General features: G+C 41.7%; 1 protein-coding gene and 2 long non-coding RNA genes across 3 annotated transcripts in view; 1 reads left to right on the forward strand and 2 right to left on the reverse strand.

Annotated features, from left to right (window-relative positions):
* Positions 1-19,760, reverse strand: part of kcnh2b (potassium voltage-gated channel, subfamily H (eag-related), member 2b) — a 374,402-nt gene extending 354,642 nt beyond the window's left edge. The window contains exon 1 of the mRNA XM_032503799.1: positions 18,915-19,760. Within this exon, the coding sequence (XP_032359690.1) occupies positions 18,915-18,990 (76 nt within the window). The 5' untranslated portion in view covers positions 18,991-19,760. The remainder of the gene's footprint in view (positions 1-18,914) is intronic.
* On the forward strand, positions 8,129-19,447 carry LOC116672163 (uncharacterized). The gene is made up of 3 exons (XR_004327486.1): positions 8,129-8,275; positions 16,658-16,662; positions 19,431-19,447. It is a non-coding gene; the product is annotated as an uncharacterized LOC116672163 (long non-coding RNA).
* Positions 14,916-16,415, reverse strand: LOC116672158 (uncharacterized). The gene is made up of 3 exons (XR_004327481.1): positions 16,371-16,415; positions 15,736-15,761; positions 14,916-15,020 (listed from the first exon to the last, which is right to left on the reverse strand). It is a non-coding gene; the product is annotated as an uncharacterized LOC116672158 (long non-coding RNA).
* Positions 19,761-23,292: the final 3,532 nt, after the last annotated feature.

Raw genomic sequence — 23,292 nt, forward strand, 5'->3', positions numbered from 1 at the left:
CACTGCTATATGAGCCGTGTGCTGGTGACTGATAGGATAAGAGATGCCTTTATTGATCCCCAGCTGGAAAATGAGTTGTTTAATGGTGTTCTTCATATAGTACCGTCACTGTAAACCAACCCAGCCTACAGCTGTCAGCTCACAGGTGGGACACATCTGCCTGAGTCCCTCCTGAATATCATTCAATAGTCATTGAAACTCGACTCCCATTGCCAGAGAAATAATAAGAGGACATCTAGCTTTCATCTTGTTTGCTTGGCTTTGCAAAAGCCTTACAGTATTTCCCCAAAAGGAAAATGCTGCCAAAGCACAACATGTCTTTCCAAAATGTACTCGCATTTTTATCCCATTAGAGATGGTGGCCACTCACACTGGTAGCAAGACAGAAGTGCTGATGTCATCAGTGTGGGACAGCTGACAGGCGGATGGGGGGGGGTTTCCTGTCATGTTTTGACAGCCATAGCATTTCATTTCATCTTTTAGTCCACTTCGGGGCCGTTTTCTTAACAGTGTGTATAAATAATACATTTCCACCAATATGCTTTCATTTATTAACTGAACAGAAAAGTGCCTGCTGTCACTTTGTCGTCTGTGGCAGCCTGACAGCATATATTTGGCAAATACATAAGGAAATATAGGGCCAGATATTTTATAATACTGTATATAATATACTCCACAACTAGTAAGATCAAGATTTTAGTTTAAGATCATTTTTTGCAGTCAAACTTAATAGATATTTATTATTGTTGCTACATTGGGCTCACTTTTATCATTCAGGTACTACTGATTGTTTTTCTTAACACAACCCCAGTTTTTTGGTACTTGTTAATGCCATGTTTTGATGAACTGGTTGTACAGAATGTTGTCCTTTCATGTCTGAAGGCAAATATGTGTATATCTGTTCTGAATGGCCAGGCATCCATAGTGGTGCACTCCGTTGTACACACAAAAAGTGACTGAAGTAATGGAAATAGAGAGAAGATCAGCTCCTGCTTCCTTTCTCCTGACAGATTGCTGTGCAAATTGGCGGTGCTTGTCAGATTGCCAGTTTGGAAAAGTAACAAGAATATTTTGGATGCAATTCTGACTTTGGAAAGGTGTGGGAGGAGTAGGTATCAGACACAGTTCGACCATCTGACCAACACCTCAATTGAGGCTTACTGACACCTTACAGGAGAGCATGACTACACAACAGCCTATATGCATCCTGGTGAGGTCAAATCACATTAAATATATGCAATTAAAAATGTGACAGCTGACAGAGCAGCTTTAATTAAAACAAATGGGCCACCATGTTTGTATTCCTTATCCATGGTATCCATACTGTATGCTCTGCTGTATGCATTGCTTGAAACAATAATTAAATGGAAAGAAAGACGTGGTTTGGAACAAATCCCCATGCAAATGCAATCTGAAGGTGACCGGACGGAAAGCATGGGGTCCCTCATTCCACACAGCTTTGGATTCAGTCATGTGACCTGGCACTTTTCAGAGTGTACAACGGTCCAGTCGCCCAACAGTCGTTAAGAGTGATAATCCCATAATCACCGCAATCCTTAATGGGCTGTTTTGCTCTGAAGTGTCTCAGGCTACAGTGTCTCTCTCTGCCTTAACGAGGTTATGCAGATTTATGCAAATGAGGTCTAATCCCTGGAACGCTGGGGACTCCGGGTCTTTAAGTCGGTTAGCTTGGCCTTTTCTGTGCAACCGCTCTTGGGTTCTGGCAGAGGCGTCACGGTGAATGAGAGAGGGAGCCCGAACAGGTGAGAGGGAGACAAAGGGAGAATGGATGAGAGAGGTGTGATCAAGTTTTAAGAGAAACTGGAGGACGGAGACTTGATGAATGGGAGGACCAGAGTGGAAGGGCAGCTTCCGGGAGATAAAGCAGTGACAAATAGAGGTACAGGCAAAGGGCTGAGAGGAGAAGGACAGCAAAATACTGGGCGCAGCCATAGCAGCCGGACAGTTGCACGTGGCTGTTTTATACTCTACTACTACTTATTACTACTCTGTTACTACTTATAGGAGGGGATAAGCAGGCACTCCCACCCATTTTAACTTCTGAGCCACAAAAAGTACAGCACTTATTGATCCAGACGCCCTTATTTTGAAGGTAATTAATTTTGGGTTTTGGATTTTGACTGTTTGAGTTCATAAGGCAATACGACTGGAACATTATGAGACAATGTCTAGTAACATTTCAGAATTTAGTTTCTAAACAGCAGCAAAGACGTTTTCTCCCTGTTCGAATTACTTATCATAAATATGCAGCAGAAATGCTCGCATCACATTCTGTTTCAGACTGCTGCAGCACGGTACTGTATCAAACAGCTGTTCTGATCCAGCAGTAGATTGTGACATATACCTGTTTAGCTGTGTAGACTCATCATTATGAGTGTTTACTGAAAGCTAAAACTAGACACAAATGGCCCACTAAGTAATGCATTAATCATAGTCTAATGTGAAAAAATGTACTGCAATTTCTTCTTTTGTCCTTTGTTTCCGGGAAGATGCTGCCCTTTTTTTTTTTATAGCTTTTACATCAAAGTGTGAAATAAAGCTGACAGGGTGCTGTTGATGCATTCAAGCTTATCTCACCTTTTCCAAGAAGAAACACAGCAGAGATGCACTGTTTGATGCTTTAGTCTGTGGGCTACACCTTTTTAGAAAGGCACAGCCAATTAGAAGCTGATGATGTGGAGGGAGATATAAGTCTAGAAGAGATGCTTCTAGTGTGTATCATCTTCTGAGAAAACAGATCGGGAGCTCGTCTTTCCCTCAATCGCCGTGCAGCCACAAACAGCTCTGACTGACTGGGAAAAAAAACAGACTTTCAAATGTGTTTTTGAACAAGCTGATCTCAGAAAATCTGCAGATTTTCATAAATCCTCACAGGACAGCCAGCACGCCCCCGGCTTTATCATATTTAGAAAAAAAAACCAACTGCATTGACTTATGAACTTGATCATGATGCAATTACAAAGCAACTCAACGCAACCATAAGAGAAAGAAGAAGAAAAAAGCATTTGGTCTCCACGTCTATTTTCTTTCCATGGCCAATACATTTTTCTGTCCTGATCGTTTTCAACCATGTTACATTACATTAACCAATATTATACGTATTAATGTTTGTTCAGTACCCAGCGCACATGATCTGCCTAATTTCTGGTACATGTTTGGTCAATAACACGCTTTGATTAACATGTTTAGATGTAACTTTTCCAAATACAAGTTATACAAAACTTGATTATCCTTTTTACAAATTCAAGTTTTAATTCAAACCAAGCACATAATAAAAAAACACATTTCTTTTCATTGTTTTCTCAAAAAATATCATCTAAGGGCATTATTTGTGCTGTTCTTTTTGAGTAGGTGAGTTTGTCATAATGCCATACTGGACAGCTGAGCCATAAAATTCAGTTTGGGGCCTTTATCTGGGGAAAACCATAGTCTTCAAAAGGTTTAAAATGTCAAACTAAACTTTGTCCCCTTTTCCCCCAATTTTCTCCCAAGTGAAACCATCCAATATACAATTGGGGGGGGAGTGCTCATGGGAGGGGTTGGGATTGTTTGGGGAAAAGGGAGGGTTGCGGTTCAACCCCAATCCCCAAAGTTGGGTGGGGGGTACTAAAGGTGCCGTCCCTCCTGGGCATCTTGAGAAAGGACCGACCCCCAACTCTGGGGGCGCCTTTCCCTCCAGGCCCCCCCCCCCCGTCTGAATCTCTCCTTTGGGCAGGGGGTTTGAATTAGGCCTGTGGTAATGGAAACCCTTGTAATTTCCCTTGCGGTTAAAAAGCCCAAATTTTATTATTTAAAATATACAAAATCTCTTTTTACAAAGAAAATGGAAAATTTTCTTGCAGGCCCGGGATTCACAACTGTTGGCCAAAAATGAAAACCAAAATCCAAAGCCGTCCAGGGAATGTTTTTTTTCTGGATCCCGGGCCTTTGAAAAGGGGGACTGTGGGGTTTCTTTTTCAGAAAACCCCTTCCCATACTTTCTATTAAAGGCAGTGAATGGAACACCTTCCTCCGTATAAGGGAGCGCCCCACGTTGGCCCCCTTTTAGAGCCGGGTAAAGCTGGGGCCCTGAGAACCAAACAAAAAAATCACCGCAAACTTGGTTTTTCCTTTTTTCTATAATGAATTGTCCTGCTTTTTTTTTTTTTTTTCTTCTTTTTTTTTGTTTTTTTTGTTTTCATTACAAATGTTTCACCTAGTTTTTTTTTTACGAACTCCAACCTCCCCCCCTGAGATGGAATTAGCCCTTGGGCACATTGGAAATTTTAAGGATTTTGTGCAGGGGCTCAAGTTTTGTCCTGAATAATAATTAAAAATAAATAACTAAATTTTTACCAACCCCTTCACCATTTCCTGGTAGTCAAAACAGGTAACCCCAGGGTCCCCCTTGATATTTTTGCAGCGAAAGACGCCCTTATCAAAGTTTGGGGTAGAACTGAAACTGCGTTCTCCAAGTCTGCTAAACATTGTAGATAAAATAATCATCAATCCAAAACCTACATGGGAAAGGTCTCGGGTTTTGGGCTAAATGTTCTTGTGGTTTACAAAAACCCACAGTTTGGTGGGGGTGTGTGTGGGTGTGGGTTGGGGGGGGTGGTGTGCACTTTAACACAAGGGACTGAAAAATTTTTGGGGTAAACGTTAGGAATTACTGACCCTGCTTTTTCTGCAAAAAATTTTTTTTCCAAATTTTCATCGCACCTTATGTTAAAGTGAGGGGAGGGAATAAAAAACCAAATGGAAAAACTAAAGCTTTCAGTCCTATTTAGAATAAAACATTGGGTGGCGGTGCACTTTAGCCTCTTTTAGCCCAAATGAGTATTCATTTACAACAACAAGCACTAAAAATCAACCTAAGAAAAACATGTACTCGTTTTCGCATAGCGCAACACACTGTCCCCTTCTTTAACAACTACTGCCAGTGTGTGCCAGTGTGACACCAAACTTCCCACTGCATTGTTAAAAACACGTCATGGTACTGGGAAGCTCCCAGTTGTGAATGTATGTGAGTTACTGTATGGCCTAGACCCGGCCCTGCTGTCTAAGATCAGTACACCTTACAATGATGATTGACCCTTGTGATGTCCTCGGGTCAAATTTTTAACCAAAAACAAAATAACAAAATGTTCAGAAAAATAACGTGGATTGTTCCACACAACGCTCTTCACAAGTAAATTAAATCATCAGCCCACTTCTTTAAAGAAAAATGATGTTATGAAAGAAAGTTGAAAAAAGAGACGAATGTCCGTAAAAGGTTCAAAAACGTGGGGAAAAAAGCACAAAAATGTGACAAGGCGCAGAAAAAAATGGACAAAAACACGTTTTTTTGACCCAGAAAAACAAAAAGTTGCACGGTTGATGGGAAGACAACACAAGTATTTCTTTTACAGTGTCACTTATCACACAGGTGAACTAGGAAGACCTGTAGCACTGGTAGACAGAATGAACATTTCACAAGATCAGTGGGTTACAAGGTAACCTTGGTTCTCTGAGTGAAGAGACTGTTGTCTCCATACAGTAGAGAACTGTGTATGATGTGAGGATCACTGAAAATATCTTAATTAATTCACCGTTTACAGATGTGAAGGTTTTAGTTACGTTGCTAACTTGGCTGAAAAGGTCAGAATATTTTTTGTTTATTGTTTGATCACTGGGTATTTTATGTTTGTTATGTTGCTATAATAATTAAGTCAGCTAGGAAGTTCTGATAGATAATAAACCAGTACATTTGGCAAAGTATGCAGACATTTGGTTAACGAGGAATACACAAAGAGACAAACGGATAAGTATAAAATCTACAAAGAAATCCTACTGAGATTGAGCTCAGTGATACAGTACACTACTGTGGACAGAAGGAGGCACTAAGAAAAGAAAGAAAATCATAATATGTAAGGGTGTGACGAGATCTCGTTTTACGAGATCTCGCGAGATTAAAACGTGACGAGATTTCTCGTCGAGGTGAAAAGTTGTCTCGTGAGGCGATGTGATGTCAGCGTGATGGAGCGTGAAATTACTATTGAAGATCCCCCTGCCACTTTTAAATCATTTGTGTGGCAACATTTTGCTCTCAACTGCTGCCAGAAACAGTCGACATGCTTATATTCTTGAAAAAGAACATGACCATATCTTAGGCTGTTGTGTGTAGTTTCTCTCTTTTTCATGCTTGAAGAAAAAAATTGTTTCTGTTTGCACTTGTAGTTTTGAGAGAGCAGTACTTTGGTTATTGATACACTACTGTTTGCATTTAAAGTGTTATTTTTCTGTTATTTACACATTTATTTTATTTAAACTGTTTATTTTTTTATGTTCGGTTTGTGGAAAGGAGTTAGATTTCTCGTGTGAAATTGTACAGGGCAGAAGCCAGTTGGTAGAGTTTATACAAAACATTTTGCAGTGTTTGCACGTCCTTTACTGCATATAATTCATTAAAATAGTTTTTAAAAAAAGTTAAATAACATTCATCATTAATAGTTGATTTCAAAATGCACCTACATTGTTTTGCATTTTGTGATTTTTTTCAGTTGAATAAAAAAACTTTTCCATTCATATATTTCATCGAGGATTTCTTTAAAAAAAAAATTTAAATCTCGTCTCGTCTCGTTCTCGTGAACCCAATCTCGTGATGTGTCTCGTCTCGTGGAGTAAGCGTCTCGTCACACCCCTAATAATATCTTATTATACAAGGATTCAGTATTTTGTTTTTTGCAAAAAGAAGACAAAACCTTTTCTGTAGATGTTAAATACACTATTGGTTGAGTTATACTAAATAGTGTGCATCTTTCGTTTAACTGTAGCCACAATATCCTGTAATTACAGGACAATAAATGCTAAAACACAAAGTAACAACAATAGAATAAAATAAAATGAACTCACAAGCACACACAGAGTTTCCATATATCACACACAACCTCTTCCCTCTCAGCCCCCGCCCCCCCCAGCAGGTACCATGTTGCCCATTTGGATGCATGCCCATTTCAAATGTGAAGCCAGTTAGGCATGGCAGCCCAGTGGGCATCTGCTGGGCACCAGAGAGATGGAGAGGAGGAAGGAGAGAGAGAGAGAGAGAGAAAGTGAGAGAGAGACAGAGAGAGAGAGAGAGAGAGAGAGAGAGAGAGAGAGAGAGAGAAAACAGGTTGTCAAACAAGACAAAGAGCAGAAAGAAGGAGGGAACGAGGTGGGGAAGGAGGGCAGCGAAAGAGAAGAGTGTATACAAGCTCCAAGATTGGCTCCAAGTATGCGTGTGCGCTCCTGTCTGTGTGCTCGTTCTTTTGTGTGTCTGCTTGACAACGCTTGGGTGTATGAACGAGAGAAAGGGAAGAAGACAGGAGAAGAGAGTGCGAGAGTGTGATTTCACACCAGTAAGGTGCAATCATGAGGCACTGGCTCACTCCTGACCTCAGCACCAGTGTAGCAGTGTTGTCGTTTACACCCTCCGAGTGAAACAGATGGAGCAGAGAAATAAAGCTAAGCACCACACACAATCCTCACTACTGTCCTGGTACACTACAGTAACTACAGGAGCCTTTGTATAGAAGATATTTAATACTGCTTGATTTTCTAAGCATCTGGAGGATGACCATGAAGCTGTAGGGAAACACTTCCGTATCACTGCCACAGCAAGAGTCAAATTTGACAAATCCAACGAGCAAGCCGTCAAATGTCTCCTCGCAGCCTAATTCATGTATGCAAGCCACACATGCTGTTGTGTGTGTGTGGACCATTTGCATGCACGCTGCAGCACTTACATGTCTTTTCACAGAAACACAAAGTCATTTCTTCCTTTCTGCGTTGGCAAAGCGAGGAAGCACAGAGCTCTGAATGCTCAGTTTGACTGACGCGAGCTGGAGAGGAAAATTACAGAACATTGAAGGCAATAGATCTTTTTGACACTTTTGAAGTTGTTACACTTCAAATTTGTATACATTTTGCTAATACATGGTATTACCGGAATGTTATTCTGTATTCCTAGAACTGTTTATCATTGATAATTTGTGGTTCTTAGTTGGAGACTTTAATTCTTCTACACATAGGAACTCTTCAGTCTGTTGTACATTTCTACAGTGGTGGCCTAAAGGTTAGTTAGTGGGAGGTCGGCAAATCATTCCCCAGACCGACAAGATCAAATCTGGGTGGGGAGAGTGACAGAGCAGCGCTTGTCCCTCCCTCATTAGCACCACTGAGGTGCCCTTGAGCAATGCCCTTAACCTCCAACCACTCCAGTGGAGTTGCTCAGTGGCTAGCAGATCAGACTCTGGTCCATTTCATTAGTCCAGAGAGTCTGGCCACTCTCCATTGACAAGTGTTAACTTCCTTGAAGGCGGGTACTCTGTTGAAGTTTAAAACTATTGGATCTGCCCAGAGCCACTCTGGATCTGCCATAACCAATCGTTAACGTTTGGTCATGATGTCAGCTTAGCATCGCTATCATTAGCCTTAGCTAACGCCTTCACGACTAACAGAGCAAGCTTGAAAATCAAACTTTTCCCAAACCCCGAGGGGAGGAGGGCCATTACATCATGGCCACAACAGCATGGCCACCAGCAAAACTCAGCAAAGATTGTTCTTGCTCGGGCTTTAACTTCTGGATATTCTGCAACGTTTAGAACATTTAGACCAGCATTTAGAACGTTTAGACCAGCGTTTAGAACATTTAGACCAGCGTTTAGAACGTTTAGACCAGCGTTTAGAACGTTTAGACCAGCGTTTAGAACATTTAGACCAGCGTTTAGAACGTTTAGACCAGCGTTTAGAACGTTTAGACCAGCGTTTAGAACATTTATACCAGCGTGTAGAACGTTTAGACCAGCGTTTAGAACATTTAGACCAGCGTTTAGAACGTTTAGACCAGCGTTTAGAACGTTTAGACCAGCGTTTAGAACATTTAGACCAGCGTTTAGAACGTTTAGACAAGCGTTTAGAACATTTAGACCAGCGTTTAGAACATTTAGACCTGCGTTTAGAACATTTAGACCAGCGTTTAAAACATTTAGACCTGCGTTTAGAACATTTAGACCAGCGTTTAGAACATTTAGACCTGCGTTTAGAACATTAGGACCAGCGTTTAGAACATTTAGACCTGCGTTTAGAACATTTAGACCTGCGTTTAGAACATTAGGACCAGCGTTTAGAACATTTAGACCTGCGTATAGAACATTAGGACCAGCGTTTAGAACATTTAGACCAGCGTTTAGAACATTTAGACCTGCGTTTAGAACATTTAGACCTGCGTTTAGAACATTTAGACCAGCGTTTAGAACATTTAGACCAGCGTTTTTGCCGGCGAAAACCCAAGAATATACCAAAAACCCAGACGGTGTACTGAAGGAAAGAGGGGTCAAGGGGGGGTGGCCTTCACCAACTGCCACTTTGCTTGTTTGAAAGCCATGATGTCTCTCTCTTTCTCATGGGTGGGCCAAATTCTCTGGGCAGGCAAAGCAGAGAAGGAGGAGGTAACCTTTCCCCTTATGACCTCATCAGGAGCATAATTCCAGATCGGCCCATCCAAGCTTTTATTTTCTCAAAGTCAGAGCAGGATACCCAGGGCTCGGTCTACACCTGTCACCATTTCTAGCCACTGGGGGACCATAGGAAGGCTGGGGGACCGCACATTGATGTTAAAAACACCTCATAAAGTGAAATTGTCATGCCATGTGACCTTTAAGGTTCGGTCATGCCAGAATATAAAATTGGCAAAATGTTATAGAAAAATCTATTAATTTAAATGGAAGTAAATCTGGGCTAATTTTTTGGTCGAGTTCAGCTTTGGTGAACCTTGACACGCACATTTAAGGGAATGGAGAGCTAGGGTCCAAAATGGAAGAAGCGATTGTATCCTTTTACTGTGTCCGTGTTCCATGCACCTTTTTTGCTCCCTCCTTTGCTGGAGTACAAACTGTACAAATAAAACATGGCTTGCAGACAGTTATGAGACAAGAGTCATTGGTACAAATATGTATTCTGAATAAACTGTTACTGCATTGTACCTTTAGCTACTGAGTTAAGCTTGTAAACTGCTCCACTAGTCTAAGCCATTTCCTGAAACAGTAAAGCACTCGTTTCTTTTATAACAGGAGGAAATAGTGCATTTGTTTGGAACTATTATCAGCTGTGGCTTTTAACACATCTGGTGCATTAGGGAGTATTTCCAGCAGCAGGATGGTATTTGTTGGAAAGAACTCAATGCAAATGTCCTTGTGAAAGTGTTATTATCTGATACAGTGCATGTAATGAAGGAGCATGTCACCTAGTGCAACAGTGTGGCCCACGGATGTGTTGATAATACTTTGTGGACAACAATGGAGCTCTGTGGCACGGAGGAATAATAAGATACATCAGGCTTTGGATACATACACAATACTTGTCACTAGGATGTTTTCTTGTTTCCATTTATTACTCAATCTAAGCCATGCTTCTAAGACATTTCATAAATGTCTCAGTCTCGATACTAAAGGTTCAAAAGTCCCACCTAGTTACTCTAACATATAAGTAAGCCTAAAATTGGAACCAACCACTTGTCAGCTTAATCTACTGTGATCAGAATTAGCTGGCAAGCGCTTGTATTGCACTGTAATAGTTAACATTAAGTGTACTGCACAATATATTGAAAACTACTTTTAAAAGTAGAAGAACGCAGTTACCTGGAGATGACTTCTATTGCAACTATTCCGGCTGTGTGTGTGTGTGTGTGTGTGTGTGTGTGTGTGTATGTTTGCTTGCATGTGGGTGGCTGTGTGTATGTGGGGGAGTCAGGGGGGTAGTTGTCATGGCAATGAAGTGTTGGTACTTCAGCTGTACAATGGTAACATCGTCCCTGGAGGACAGTGTCTTTCAGGCATGTAATTGGGCAAAGTTTTCTCTAAGGAGCACAGACAACCCCACATGACCAAAAAGGTTGCTATGACCTCATATTGAGGTCGAATCTGTTGTTTGTTGTTGTTAAGGAGGCACACAATCTGTATGTGCAGTCTAATCTGCGTGGAGGAGCATGGCATGGAGGATCACTGTACAGTAAACAGAGAGGGTTACGTGCACAAAGAGTCAGTGTACAGTGAAGAAGAAGGTCTGAAGTCAGGGGATCACAGTGCACTAAATGCCTTAGCTGGAAACCATGGCATGTTCCCATGCATGCTGCATCGACTGATCCAGTCAGTTTTTGTTTTAGAAAGGTGAAATCTAATTTAAAAAATTGATTTTATATATTTTTATATTTGTCCAAACAGAAGTATTCAGAACAAATAGAAAACAAGACATCAGAAACTTTTATGCACTCTCTGCTTAGGCCACTGGCAAATGAGCAGGACTCCTTATGGCCAATCAGTGCAATTTCCAAATGTGCCAACATGGACAAATGAGAGGTAAGTTTCGCAAAAATAGGACTATCTGATTTTATGCGTATCATTTTGGATATGACACAATGGAGCTATAACACCGATTATTCCATGAAATTTTATCAAAATCGAATTAGTAACACATCTTTGACACAGAAGACCTGGCCAATCACTCCTTGCCTTGAAGAGAAGAAAGACATGACAAAGATGAAAACAGAGCAGAAGAGATAGAAATGATTCAATGTTATAATAATAGGGACACTCTTTTCTATTTTGAGTCATCATTATGTGAACACATCTGTATCGGTAATGCATAGCATACGGCCTGATCATCCTTACTAAATAATGAAAAGTTGTGCTGTGCCACTGGGCACATCAATAATCTCTATGAAAAATACCTTCAACCTCTTGTTCTTCTCTTTTCTTGTTTTTCTGTCTAACAATCAATAAACATCTATATTCTAGGCATCCATTTTCAACAGCTACTGTAGATTACTGTCCAGGGTGCATGTTACCTGCTTGATTTGTATGCATTCCCTGGTTGGATCAGTGCACTCTGTACTTCAAAGGGATCATATTCCATCATATGCATTATGTTGGATTCATAAAACATACACATGTTGCATAATTCTATGTTATACACTACAATGTAGCTTGACTATTGATAAGTCTCAAATAAAGTTCAATCTGAATACACTTATATCTTTAGCGTTGTTATTGGTGGATGCAAAGGTACAGCTGATAGGTTTAAATTATATATTATAGTATGTTTCCCTTTGTTTTCATTTATTCATTTTATTTAAAAAAGATTACACAATAATGGACAATTCTACAATTATATAATTATAATTATATATAATTAATTATATATATAATTATATGATTATATGTAATTATACAGCAATGGACATAAATGTTACCATTTGATGTAAGCCTATGTAAAAGACATTGCTTAAAGCAAATTTTCATCCGCAGTCTTTTACATACAATATGTAATTTTCTGCTGCTAGGGGACTTTTTGATGACATTGTGAAGTTGCATTGAATCATGGGAGTTGTTGTCGTCATTGTTAAACCACCATTACCGATGAAAGTGTGTCTGTTCACGGACAAGTTCATTTATTAAATATAAAAGTATTGAATGCTTAGTAACATTTATTCATGTAGAATGTCAGCATGTCATCCTAATGAAGTACTCGCAGTGTTTCCCACATAACCTCGATCTAACTGATTGATCTACTTCACACAGGACGGGGGTGTATCTGAGTACCCAGTGCAGTGAATTTGGTGCAGCTTGTCAATACGACACATTCAACATTAATTAACTGTGAATAAAACGATACCCAACTGATCCGCCGGCCAATTTACGAATCCTACTATGGCCACGCCAAGACCCGCCCTTCAATAGCATTCACACACTATTGGCCAAGCGTCCATGCCTACATGTACAGGTCCTGTCCCCTGTCCAATCGGCTATCCTAACCTTAACTTCAAGGTCAATGTCTAACCCCAACCAATCGAGCTGCTTTGGAAGGGCGGGTCTTGGCGTGGCCGTAGGAGGATTTGTGAAGTCGTGATCCGCCAGTACAAAAGACGTCACGCGCAGGCTACCAGTGACTATTTTGTATTGAATACCTACGCTGTGTGTTTCAAAATGGGTGAGTTTGTCATATTAACTTACAACACTAATAATGTTACTGACGGGAAAAAACGTTACTTAAACGTTACTTAGTCTGTGTCTACTCCACAGCCTGTGTTGGGGGTGGCGGATATTTTCAGTGGCAATACTGTATCGATACATAGTATCGATCTATAATTAGATGTGTGTTGGTCAGTTTGTCTGCTTGACAATCCCATTTTGCAGCAATAAAATTGAAGTAATATGAACAAACAGAGAAATGTATCTTTTTAGTTTATGTTTAAAATCGCAATAATATCGTATCGTGGCATAAGTATCGTGATGATATCGTATCGGACGTGTGATTCCCACCCCTTGTATGTGTCCAGGCACGGTGTCAAAGTAAGTTTTTATAAACAACCGCTTACTGTATTTGCGGGTTGCTGATTAAATCTTGACTGTAAAACAGCAAGGGGTTTATTTCCCCAAAACTCATTTCAGGGTAAATAAGCAGCACTAAAAAGGAATGAAAGACTCCCCTCATATCATCGTTTGGTCAATTTTATTATTAACTAAAGACGTGACAAAAGTGCTGACATATAAATATGAAGTCACGCATTACAGCATATACTTTACTGTTTATTGATCCCTAATAATTTACACTCTGTTTGTTAGTAATCACTACACACAGCAACCTGAGTGGTTGGGGGGGGGGGGTATAGTGCCTTGCTCAATGGCATCTGGCAGTGCCCAAGAGGTGAAGTAGCATCTCTCTAGCTACCAATCCTCACTCCGTACTTTGGTCCATACGGGGACTTGAACCGACATCCCTCCGGTTCCCAACACAACTCCCTACGGACTGAGCTACTGCCCCCCCCCCCCCCCCCCCCCAAATATATACACAATACATATCCATCAGCTGAAAATAAAATTCACCAAAATGATCAAGAGCGAGATGCTACATTTTTCCTAAATTTGTTATGTGGAAACAAACATTTGGCAGAGAACTCAACTGAATATAAATGCAGAAGTATGAACCGATTTATAAAAGAGGTCCCAGATCTGGTAGATTATACTGTATACATATACGAGAGAAACGGGGTTTCTTACACAATATGTCTTGGTGTGATATGTGTGGTGAAAACAGGTGCCCATTGTTTGTTCCTTAATCATCTCCTCTGAGGCTGAGCATCAAGTATCAATAGTACATTATTTTAAAAACAGTTCTATTCTGGAAAAGAAAAGAAATGGCTCTGCTACGCTCACTCTACCATGAATGTGTCCCCCCCCCCCCTTTCACTATGTTCCGCATGAGATGGTTTCTATCACATACTGTACAGCCTCCATTACAATAAGGGATCAGATGAATGAATGTGCGGTGTACTACCGTGTGGAAGCCCCCACCAGGCTCTGCTTTTACCCAGCTCTGGACTACATGAGAGGAGTGGGCTCAAGTTTCACTGATGTGGAGCACAAAGTGGATTCAGAGGAAGGCACGGAAAGACTGCAATGGGACCTTCCTTTTATTCTGAAGAAATATCTAGCAATATTGGCAAATCTTTAGATTGCAGTTTTAAGTTCAATCGATAGTTGAGTTTACTGTATAAAATACATATTTTCTCAGTTTTAAATGGGAACTATGCAGTTTTCTTTAGCTTAATTTACCTTAACTGAACAGCTTCGGAGTCATTGGAACGGTTATATAACTTATTTTGAGTTGAATTGTGGTGGTCTCACTCTCCTCTAGTGCCTGTGAGCGGAAAAAATCACCCCTGAAACTTTGGGCCGGCCGAAGCATCAGGAAGCATGGCGTGATATCAGGTCTCACGATGTAACGAATTGCTTCACGGCACTGCACACACACACCCCCATTCGGGAACCGGCTAACAAGGTAGCGACGGAGTTTTTCACACTATCGTCATGGTTGAGTAGGCAAAAAAGAAACAGAAAGCTCGGAAAGCATTGTTGGAGGAACAGAAAGAGGAAACAGCAGACTGACCGAGGGAGGGGTCGGACACAAGTAAACACAGGAGCTGTCAAATATCTATTCTGAAGCTGGAGGGGGGCTCTATAGAGAAACCTGTAGGGGGAGAACTCTATAGAGAAACCTGTAGGGGGAGCTCTATAGAGAAACCTGTAGGGGGACCTCTATAGAGAAACCTGTAAGGGATCTCTATAGAGAAACCTGTAGGGGGAGAACTCTATAGAGAAACCTGTAGGGGTAGCTCTATAGAGAAACCTGTAGGGGGACCTCTATAGAGAAACCTGTAAGGGATCTCTATAGAGAAACCTGTAGGGGGAGAACTCTATAGAGAAACCTGTAGGGGATCTCTATAGAGAAACCTGTAGGGGGAGAACTCTATAGAGAAACCTGTAGGGGATCTCTATAGAGAAACCTGTAGGGGGAGAACTCTATAGAGAAACCTGTAGGGGTAGCTCTATAGAGAAACCTGTAGGAGGAGAACTCTATAGAGAAACCTGTAGGGGGAGCTCTATAGAGAAACCTGTAGGGGATCTTTATAGAGAAACCTATAGGGGGAGAACTCTATAGAGAAACCTGTAGGGGTAGCTCTATAGAGAAACCTGTAGGAGGAGAACTCTATAGAGAAACCTGTAGGGGGAGAACTCTAAAGAGAAACCTGTAGGAGGAGAACTCTATAGAGAAACCTGTAGGGGGAGAACTCTATAGAGAAACCTGTAGGGGATCTCTATAGAGAAACCTGTAGGGTGGCTCTATAGTGAAACATGTAGGGGGACTCTATAGAGAAACCTGTAGGGGGAGCTCTATAGAGAAACCTGTAGGGGGGCTCTATAGAAAACCTGTATGGGGGACTCTATAGAGAAACCTATAGGGGAGCTCTATAGAGAAACATGTATGGGGGGCTCTATAGAGAAACCTGCAGGGGGAGCTCTATAGAGAAACCTGTAGGGGGGCTCTATAGAAAACCTGTATGGGGGACTCTTTAGAGAAACCTGTAGGGGAGCTCTATAGAGAAACATGTATGGGGGGCTCTATAGAGAAACCGGCAGGGGGAGCTCTATAGAGAAACCTGTAGGGGGGCTCTATAGAAAACCTGTATGGGGGACTCTATAGAGAAACCTGTAGGGGAGCGCTATAGATAAACCTGTAAGGGAGCTCTATAGAGAAACATGTATGGGGGGCTCTATAGAGAAACCTGCAGGGGGAGCTCTATAGAGAAACCTGTAGGGGGAGCTTTATAGCAAAACATGTAGGGGGACTCTATAGAGAAACCTTTAGGGGGGCTCTATAGAGAAACCTGTAGGGGGAGCTTTATAGCAAAACATGTAGGGGGACTCTATAGAGAAACCTTTAGGGGGGCTCTATAGAGAAACCTGTAAGGGGCGCTCTGTAGAGAAATCTTTGGGGGGCTCTATAGAAAAAACCTGCGAGCAAAAAGCGAAGAAATGACCAAAACTGCATACTGCCCCTTTAATGTGCAGTAACAACTCTGAAATTAGTAAGGATGTCTAAACAGCTGCTAGTGTCTACTGACCCTTTCACCACAAGTTCATTACCCACAGCCATGAGGGACCATGTCATCCCAATCATCAGCAGGCTGTAGCTGGCCCAAAAGCCTGCAGCAATCAATAGACAACTATTCTGAAGATATGAGTCACAGGGAAAGCATTTGGAAAGAGCTGATGTGAGGTTATCTGCCTCTCAGTTGTAGGTTTTGTTGCCGTGTAACACTAAGGCGCTCCTCTCATAAACAACTACCACGAAGAGACGCTTCCTACCGGCGGCTGTGGCTCAGGGGTAGAGCGGTTGTCTTGGTTGGTGGTTTGATCCATGTTGAAGTGTCCTTGGGCAAGACACTGAACCCCCAACTGCACCCGATGATGTGAATCAGAGTGCAAATGTGTGTGAGTGTTTATCTGATGAGCAGGTGGCACGTTGTACAGCAGCCTCAGCCACAGTGTGCGTGAATGGTTCCTGTACTATGTAAAAAAGCGCTTTGAGTAGTCGTTAAGACTAGAAAAGCTCTAAATAAATACATTTACTGCACGCTGAACTACTGTAAAGAAACATTTAAGATATGAACACAGTGGAACGAGTCGGCAGCGTTCCAACGTGCAGTAGAGTATGTTCACCTTTACACAGTTATCCACGCTCATCAGGATGGGAAAATAACCACTTCAGGATTCATGTCAATCACCCAACTCCGACGTCAATTATCCAACTTGACTGCACATATGTGGAGTCTCTTCTCGGCCCCTCTGTGTCAGGATAAAGGGGGTTTCGCACCTTGTTTGAAGCTCGCCTGCTGCCGTGACTCTTGACATCACTTGCTGTTCCAAAGTTGTGAACGGCTTAACCCAAGAGCATGTAAGTGTGGAAGGCAGACAGCATGTTTTAGCAGTAAAAGGGTACCTCGTACCCGGGGTGGGACAGTGGGTAGAGCAGGCACACATATACGTCGGGGTTTATCCCTTGATGCAGAGGTCCAGGGTTCAAGTCTGACCTGCAATGATTTCCTACATGTACTACTCTTTCTCACCTAACTGCCCTGTCCATTAAAGGTGGAAAAGCCCAGAGAAAAAGAAAAGGGTACCTCAAGAGTTCAATCTTATGTGTGCCTAAGGGGAGCAATTGGCATTTCGATTCCTCAAACACGACATTTAGATCTACGATATGTGTCTCTTCCATCGAAACCTGAACTGACCAAATGTGAACTATTCACATTCTCCACTTTTTCCCACACAACTATCACATCCTCATTTCTTCATCAGCCCTGTGGTGAATTTCCACAGGGAACTTGCCGTTGCTGAGGCACATTGGAAGTCTGGTCACACACATTCAGAGATGGAAAAAAACAACACATGAATGATTTGCATCAAAGATAACGCCACCGCAGGAAAGTGAGGACGGAGGAAGTCTGTGTATTTCGAAATATGGAGAGGTTTAAATTGCATGCTCATGGCCTCTATGAAAAATTTAGTAGCTTGGATATATTGTTTGTTTTTGTAACTTAATAACTTCTTGTAGAGTCATTGACAGGATATGGATTTTTTTCAGTTTTTTCAGGTAGTTTTTTTTGTAGGATTTTGTTTGAGGTGTCCAATAGTTTCTGTATGAATACTATTTTACATCTCCACATCCAATGAGCCAAAATAATAGATCCCATGCCCCCAAAAGCACCTGCAGTACTTGTGTTATTTTGTTGCAGATTGCGTTTTCTGACCGCTGCGTGAGACATGAGACGAAGCCAGACGATGTACAGAAATGAAACTAATCAGATTTGTTAAAGTATTGCACTAGATGGCTGTGATTACACACTTACACACACGGCCCGCAACAATAAGCATTCCCTGGTGGCAGCTGCAGGGTTCAGATCCACAAATAACAGACTTCAGCAGATCAAAACCACACAAGCTGTTATTTATTTGCTTTTTAGGGAGACTATTGTAACATCTGGCCAGGGACTGCAGATAAAAAATAGCTTTTTGGCTAAATCTGGCACATTTACAGATATGTTTAATATGTACCTGTGACATGAAATAAAGATAAAGGATAAGACAAAGATGTTTTGATCAGAAATGAATCTGGTGGAAAATAAACCCATCTAATGTCCGTCACACACTATCATGCTCTTATGGTTGATCTTTAAAAGGGAAAGTACTGTTTTATGAATTTTTACCTGATTTCTGTTTGTTTTTTTGTTTTTAATTTATAATACATGTTCTAACCTGATATAGCAACTCTGCCCCCACCATGTGACTATTACCATGCATCAGCAAACATCATAATTGAGGCTGAGTTTGGAAAACAAAGTGTCAACTGGAAGCCTACTGCGCATCATCAGGATGCCGTGTTTAAAGCTTTTGAGTCAACAAATGAATTATTAAAAAAGAGTGGGCCTCATAAAAGAAAACAGAATGCATTGTATATAGATTATCCTACATAAGGTAAGCAAACAGTGATCTTACTTTGACTGTCGAATTTCCTGATGATGGTGTCCAGGAAGGTGTTCTGCGGAGCCACATGGCCCCTCCGGACCGGCATCTTCGCTGCGGTGGCCCCTGGACTTTGAGAGACTTTGCAGGACTTTTAATAATCTCACACCGAAGCTGTGTTTCCAGTCCCCGCAGCCGAGCGCGCGATGCTCACTGCGCTCAGTGCATGGAGACCCTACACTGACAGGTTCAGTGGCAGTAATCCGGTGGCCAAAGTTTCCCCAAGTTGGTCAGAGAGACGGTCGATTGTCCTGGCTCTCCGGGAGAAAGTGAGGGGAGGAGAGTTCTGAAAAGGAGGCGCAATGGACGCACGGCAGACCTGGGCCGTTTCCAGCCTCCAGTTTCCAGGTTACGAGGAGCGAAAGGTGTCTGTTTCTGTCCCCGGAGGGGGGGGGGGGCGCCTGTCAGGTGCTATTTCCTCCTGGTTTTACACTCGGTGGAGCACGGCAGACCTCTCATCCTGCACTCCAGCCAGCCCCCGTGAAGCAGACTGGGCGAGCTTCCCGACGAGCGTCGTTGGAGCCATAGTTGGGGCGCTGGGCTGCGCGTGTTTAATTTATTTACTTCTCATTCCACCTTCTCTCTCTCTCTCTCTCTCTGCCTTTAAATATCTGTGTTTAACTGGAGGGAGAAGGAACACAATGATGATTAACAGGACGCAGCAGAGCGCAGATCCGCAGCTTGAATCGTCCCTGATGTGTGTTTTTTGGAGGTGTTCTCTGTGTCTCTCCTCCTCCTCGCTTTGCGCTCTGGCGGATGACTTCAGCTCCACCGGCGTCTAGCTGCGCCTCTTTTAACCCTTTGCTCATCGGGAACTGCTCACACTTGTGATGGATGAAGAAGTAGGCTAGATACACTCCCAGCTATACCCAAATACTCCTCATCACTAAAGAAAAACCCTTTGTATTACACCCGATGTTACCAAAGGGGGGCCATGGGTGTGCTACGGGCCCCAGTAGGATAAAAAAACGAATGTTATTATACATTATTCATGTGTTAAAATTGGGTAGAAATGACACATAGGGTAAGCCCAACTACTTAAGCATTTATGATGCAGTTGGTATCAGATAAAGGAGAAACGTGCTCTGTGTGTTGCACCCAGAGAGTGTATGGTTACACCGCGGCTTTATCGCGAACCTGCGCTGAACGGCTGCTGGGAACAGGTGCTCGGCTTCAGGCTGCTCTACTGTCTTCCTGAATGGGTGGGACTCATTTTGGTGTGAGACATTATATAAACACACGTGTTTGCTCCCATTGCATGTACACTGTTTACCCTCTAAGGAGCACGTAGGCTGAGGTTTTAAAGGTGGAGACGCGTGACTTCCATGTAAATATGCCGAGGAACTACAGTTATGATGCTGCTGCTTCTTTGTGTTTCAGGGTTGGATGGGGATTCCCCACTCAAGCTGCTCCGCTACGTGACGTCACATCGCCGGGGTCCCCCCCCACCCGCCGTCATGCTTGGGATGATGCCTTTAAGTACTGTCGGATATTGTGGGTTGGGCTGAAGCGCACACGAATTATTGAACAGTTCTATTTAAAACATAGTCAGTCAAATTACAGGGAACTTACACTTGATTGTATAAATAATTTAACTAATGAATCAACATCATATATGTACTTTATACACACACACATGCACGTCTCACAACATACCCAAATGTCTTCAAATGTATGCAAATCCATCCATTAAAAATAACTTAGCCGATGATTGACTTACAATGAGGTCAAACTGTAGATGTTGAGATTATACTAATTCTCTACACACATGGCTTCCCGTTGGGGATGCCTTTTGAATTTTGTTTGACTTGTGGAAAGATTTGAGTGGGTCTATTGTTACGTTATGAGTTCAGGGAGCACAGACCATGGAATTATTGTCACCATTTAATGAATCAAATAGGCTAATGTAGTTCATATACTGATTTCCAGGCTCCCCATAGGCTTCTCCCCATTTTGAAAGTGCTTAGCTGTGCCCTTCCCCTGCGTCTGGGAGAAACCTTAAAATACTATAACAAAAGGAGTTTTTTAGTAGATTATGCTTGATTTTTTAAATCAATCAAAACTAACTATGTAGCCTATAGAGATATATGGAACTCATTCAATACATTAGTAAATACACCAGCAGTAAGTGAGACAGTGTTTTTTTTTTTAAACTTTAATTCAGAAATTAGATATATATATTTTATGAATACAAATGTTGCTGTGATGAAAAGATGTGTGCTACAGGGTGATTTTTTCTTTTTTTGACTACACTTGAAGGCAGCAGCAGACAGCTGTCCCTCTGCATGTCCAACAACATCCTGCTTTTGCAGAGTTTTCCCTTTAAATCCATCAGAACTTGAGTGTTTCTGTATCCATCTCGGAGATGTAATAAGCCTTGACTGAGTAACAGATGCAGGCCTTAAGCAACACTGCTGCTCGCTGGATGCATTTATCAAAATGACCTGCACAGCAGCATGAATGCATTCATTTTCCCAGTGATCGGTGCTTTAATGATTGGTTAGACATGATGAATTGCAGCCTTACAGTGGGACAAGGCCTGAGAAGCCATCTATTAAAATGTGACATTTTGGTATGAATTAAAAAATGCATCAGTTCCTGCTCCTATTACCTCCAGCAGTATTTACTACAGCAGCTGAAAGCCAGAGGAGGCTTGCTGGTCAGCCTTCCTCTCTCAACTCCCTTATTTAGTCAGGAAAGGAGAGAAGGAGGAGGGGAGGAGACAAGGAAGTGAGGGGAAGGAGGAAAAGAAAAAGGCAAACAGGTTCTTGTCATAGATTAGACAGATCCCAGCCTGGCCAACTCTTTCTCACACACACACACACACACACAAAGACAATTATAATAGTTTTTTTAAGGAGTTCTTATCGTGTTTTACTTTGCACAATAGTTAAAACATGTCTGAATAAAGGATGTTAAAAAGCTCCAGGCTTCACTTTGACACACACCAATAAAAGCTACATCTACTTAAATAAAAAAAAAGCTTGGCAGCAGATTAAACTTCATCAACAGAAAGACAGAAATATCACGTTTGTGTTGGGTCTGTCAGTGCGCGATCCGTTCTGCGCATGCGTAGATGATGATCATGATGTACGAGGATTTACGACACAGTAGCGGTCCACTGTTAGCCTCCACCGGAAAGCTAACGTTAGTTTAGCAAAGAGCTAATTCGGCTAACCACTAGCTAACTGAGACAGCATGTAAAAGACCCTCAAATATTATACATATAGCCTATATTTATGTAAAATAACAGCGTCATATATAATTATAATAGCTGTTATGTCAGTTGTGCTCATTTAAAATACAATCACTCAAATCTTGTTTATTTTTACAGTAAAGTCTTAATTTAGCTATAGCCTGCTTTTCCCACTGTTATTTTAGACTGAATCAAAGCTAGCGGTTAGCCGGGAAGCTAACGCCGGTGGAGGCTAACCGTTCTCTTAAGACATCCATGAGGCTAACGGCTGACCGCTACAACCATAGACATATATATGTCTATGGCTACAACTATCACAGACCGTGCCATACAGCTTGTGCACCGATGTATTAGCTAAGAGAACGGTTAGCCTCCACCGGGAAGCTGACGCTAGTTTAGCTAACAGCTATTTGTGCTAACCGCTAGCTGATAGCTTGATTCAGTGTAAAATAACGTTACTCAAACTAAACACTGGGAAAAGCAGGCTAGCAACTAAATTAAGACTTACAGTAATAGGCCAGTGTCGTGACTATGTTACATTCTATTCTGTAAAAACTCGGAACAAAGGCTTTCTCATCTGTTTTAATTGCTATCATAAATTTGTGTCATTTGTTACACTGTTTTCCTTCCTAGAGATGTATCTGAGTGAGCCAACCTTGAATCAATCCTCCCTTCGTCTGGAGCCTCCATTTTGTCTTATCTACGCTCACATCATCGAGTGAATGGAGCAATTGTAAGAAAATCTTTATATTTTGTGTGTCTCATTAAACCTTTAGAACATTGTGAACTGAACCCTGCTTTGTGTCACTTTGTTCTCAGAGCGCTCATAACTGCTTTCAGAATCAACTCACAGAGGTTGAATCAGTTGATAGAATACATACTGATCCTGATATTTTCTTCTGGAAGGCTATTATGTACTATGAAATATTTATTATGAATATTCCCTTAGTACAAGCGGTACAGTGTTTTAATTTTACTTATACCCTTCAGATCTTAAACAAAGTGTATACACTTACTGATACGTGTTTATTACACGCAACGCTGCTTATTGCTCTGAACTGGGGGGAAAAAGTGATAAGCCAAACATAGTTGGTGCATTGTATGGTATTACAATATCATAAACTTTGTGAGGCAAAGTTGAGTGTTGATGTGGAA

Source organism: Etheostoma spectabile, chromosome 22 (assembly GCF_008692095.1).
Source record: "Etheostoma spectabile isolate EspeVRDwgs_2016 chromosome 22, UIUC_Espe_1.0, whole genome shotgun sequence".
Classification (NCBI taxonomy): Eukaryota; Metazoa; Chordata; class Actinopteri; order Perciformes; family Percidae; genus Etheostoma; species Etheostoma spectabile.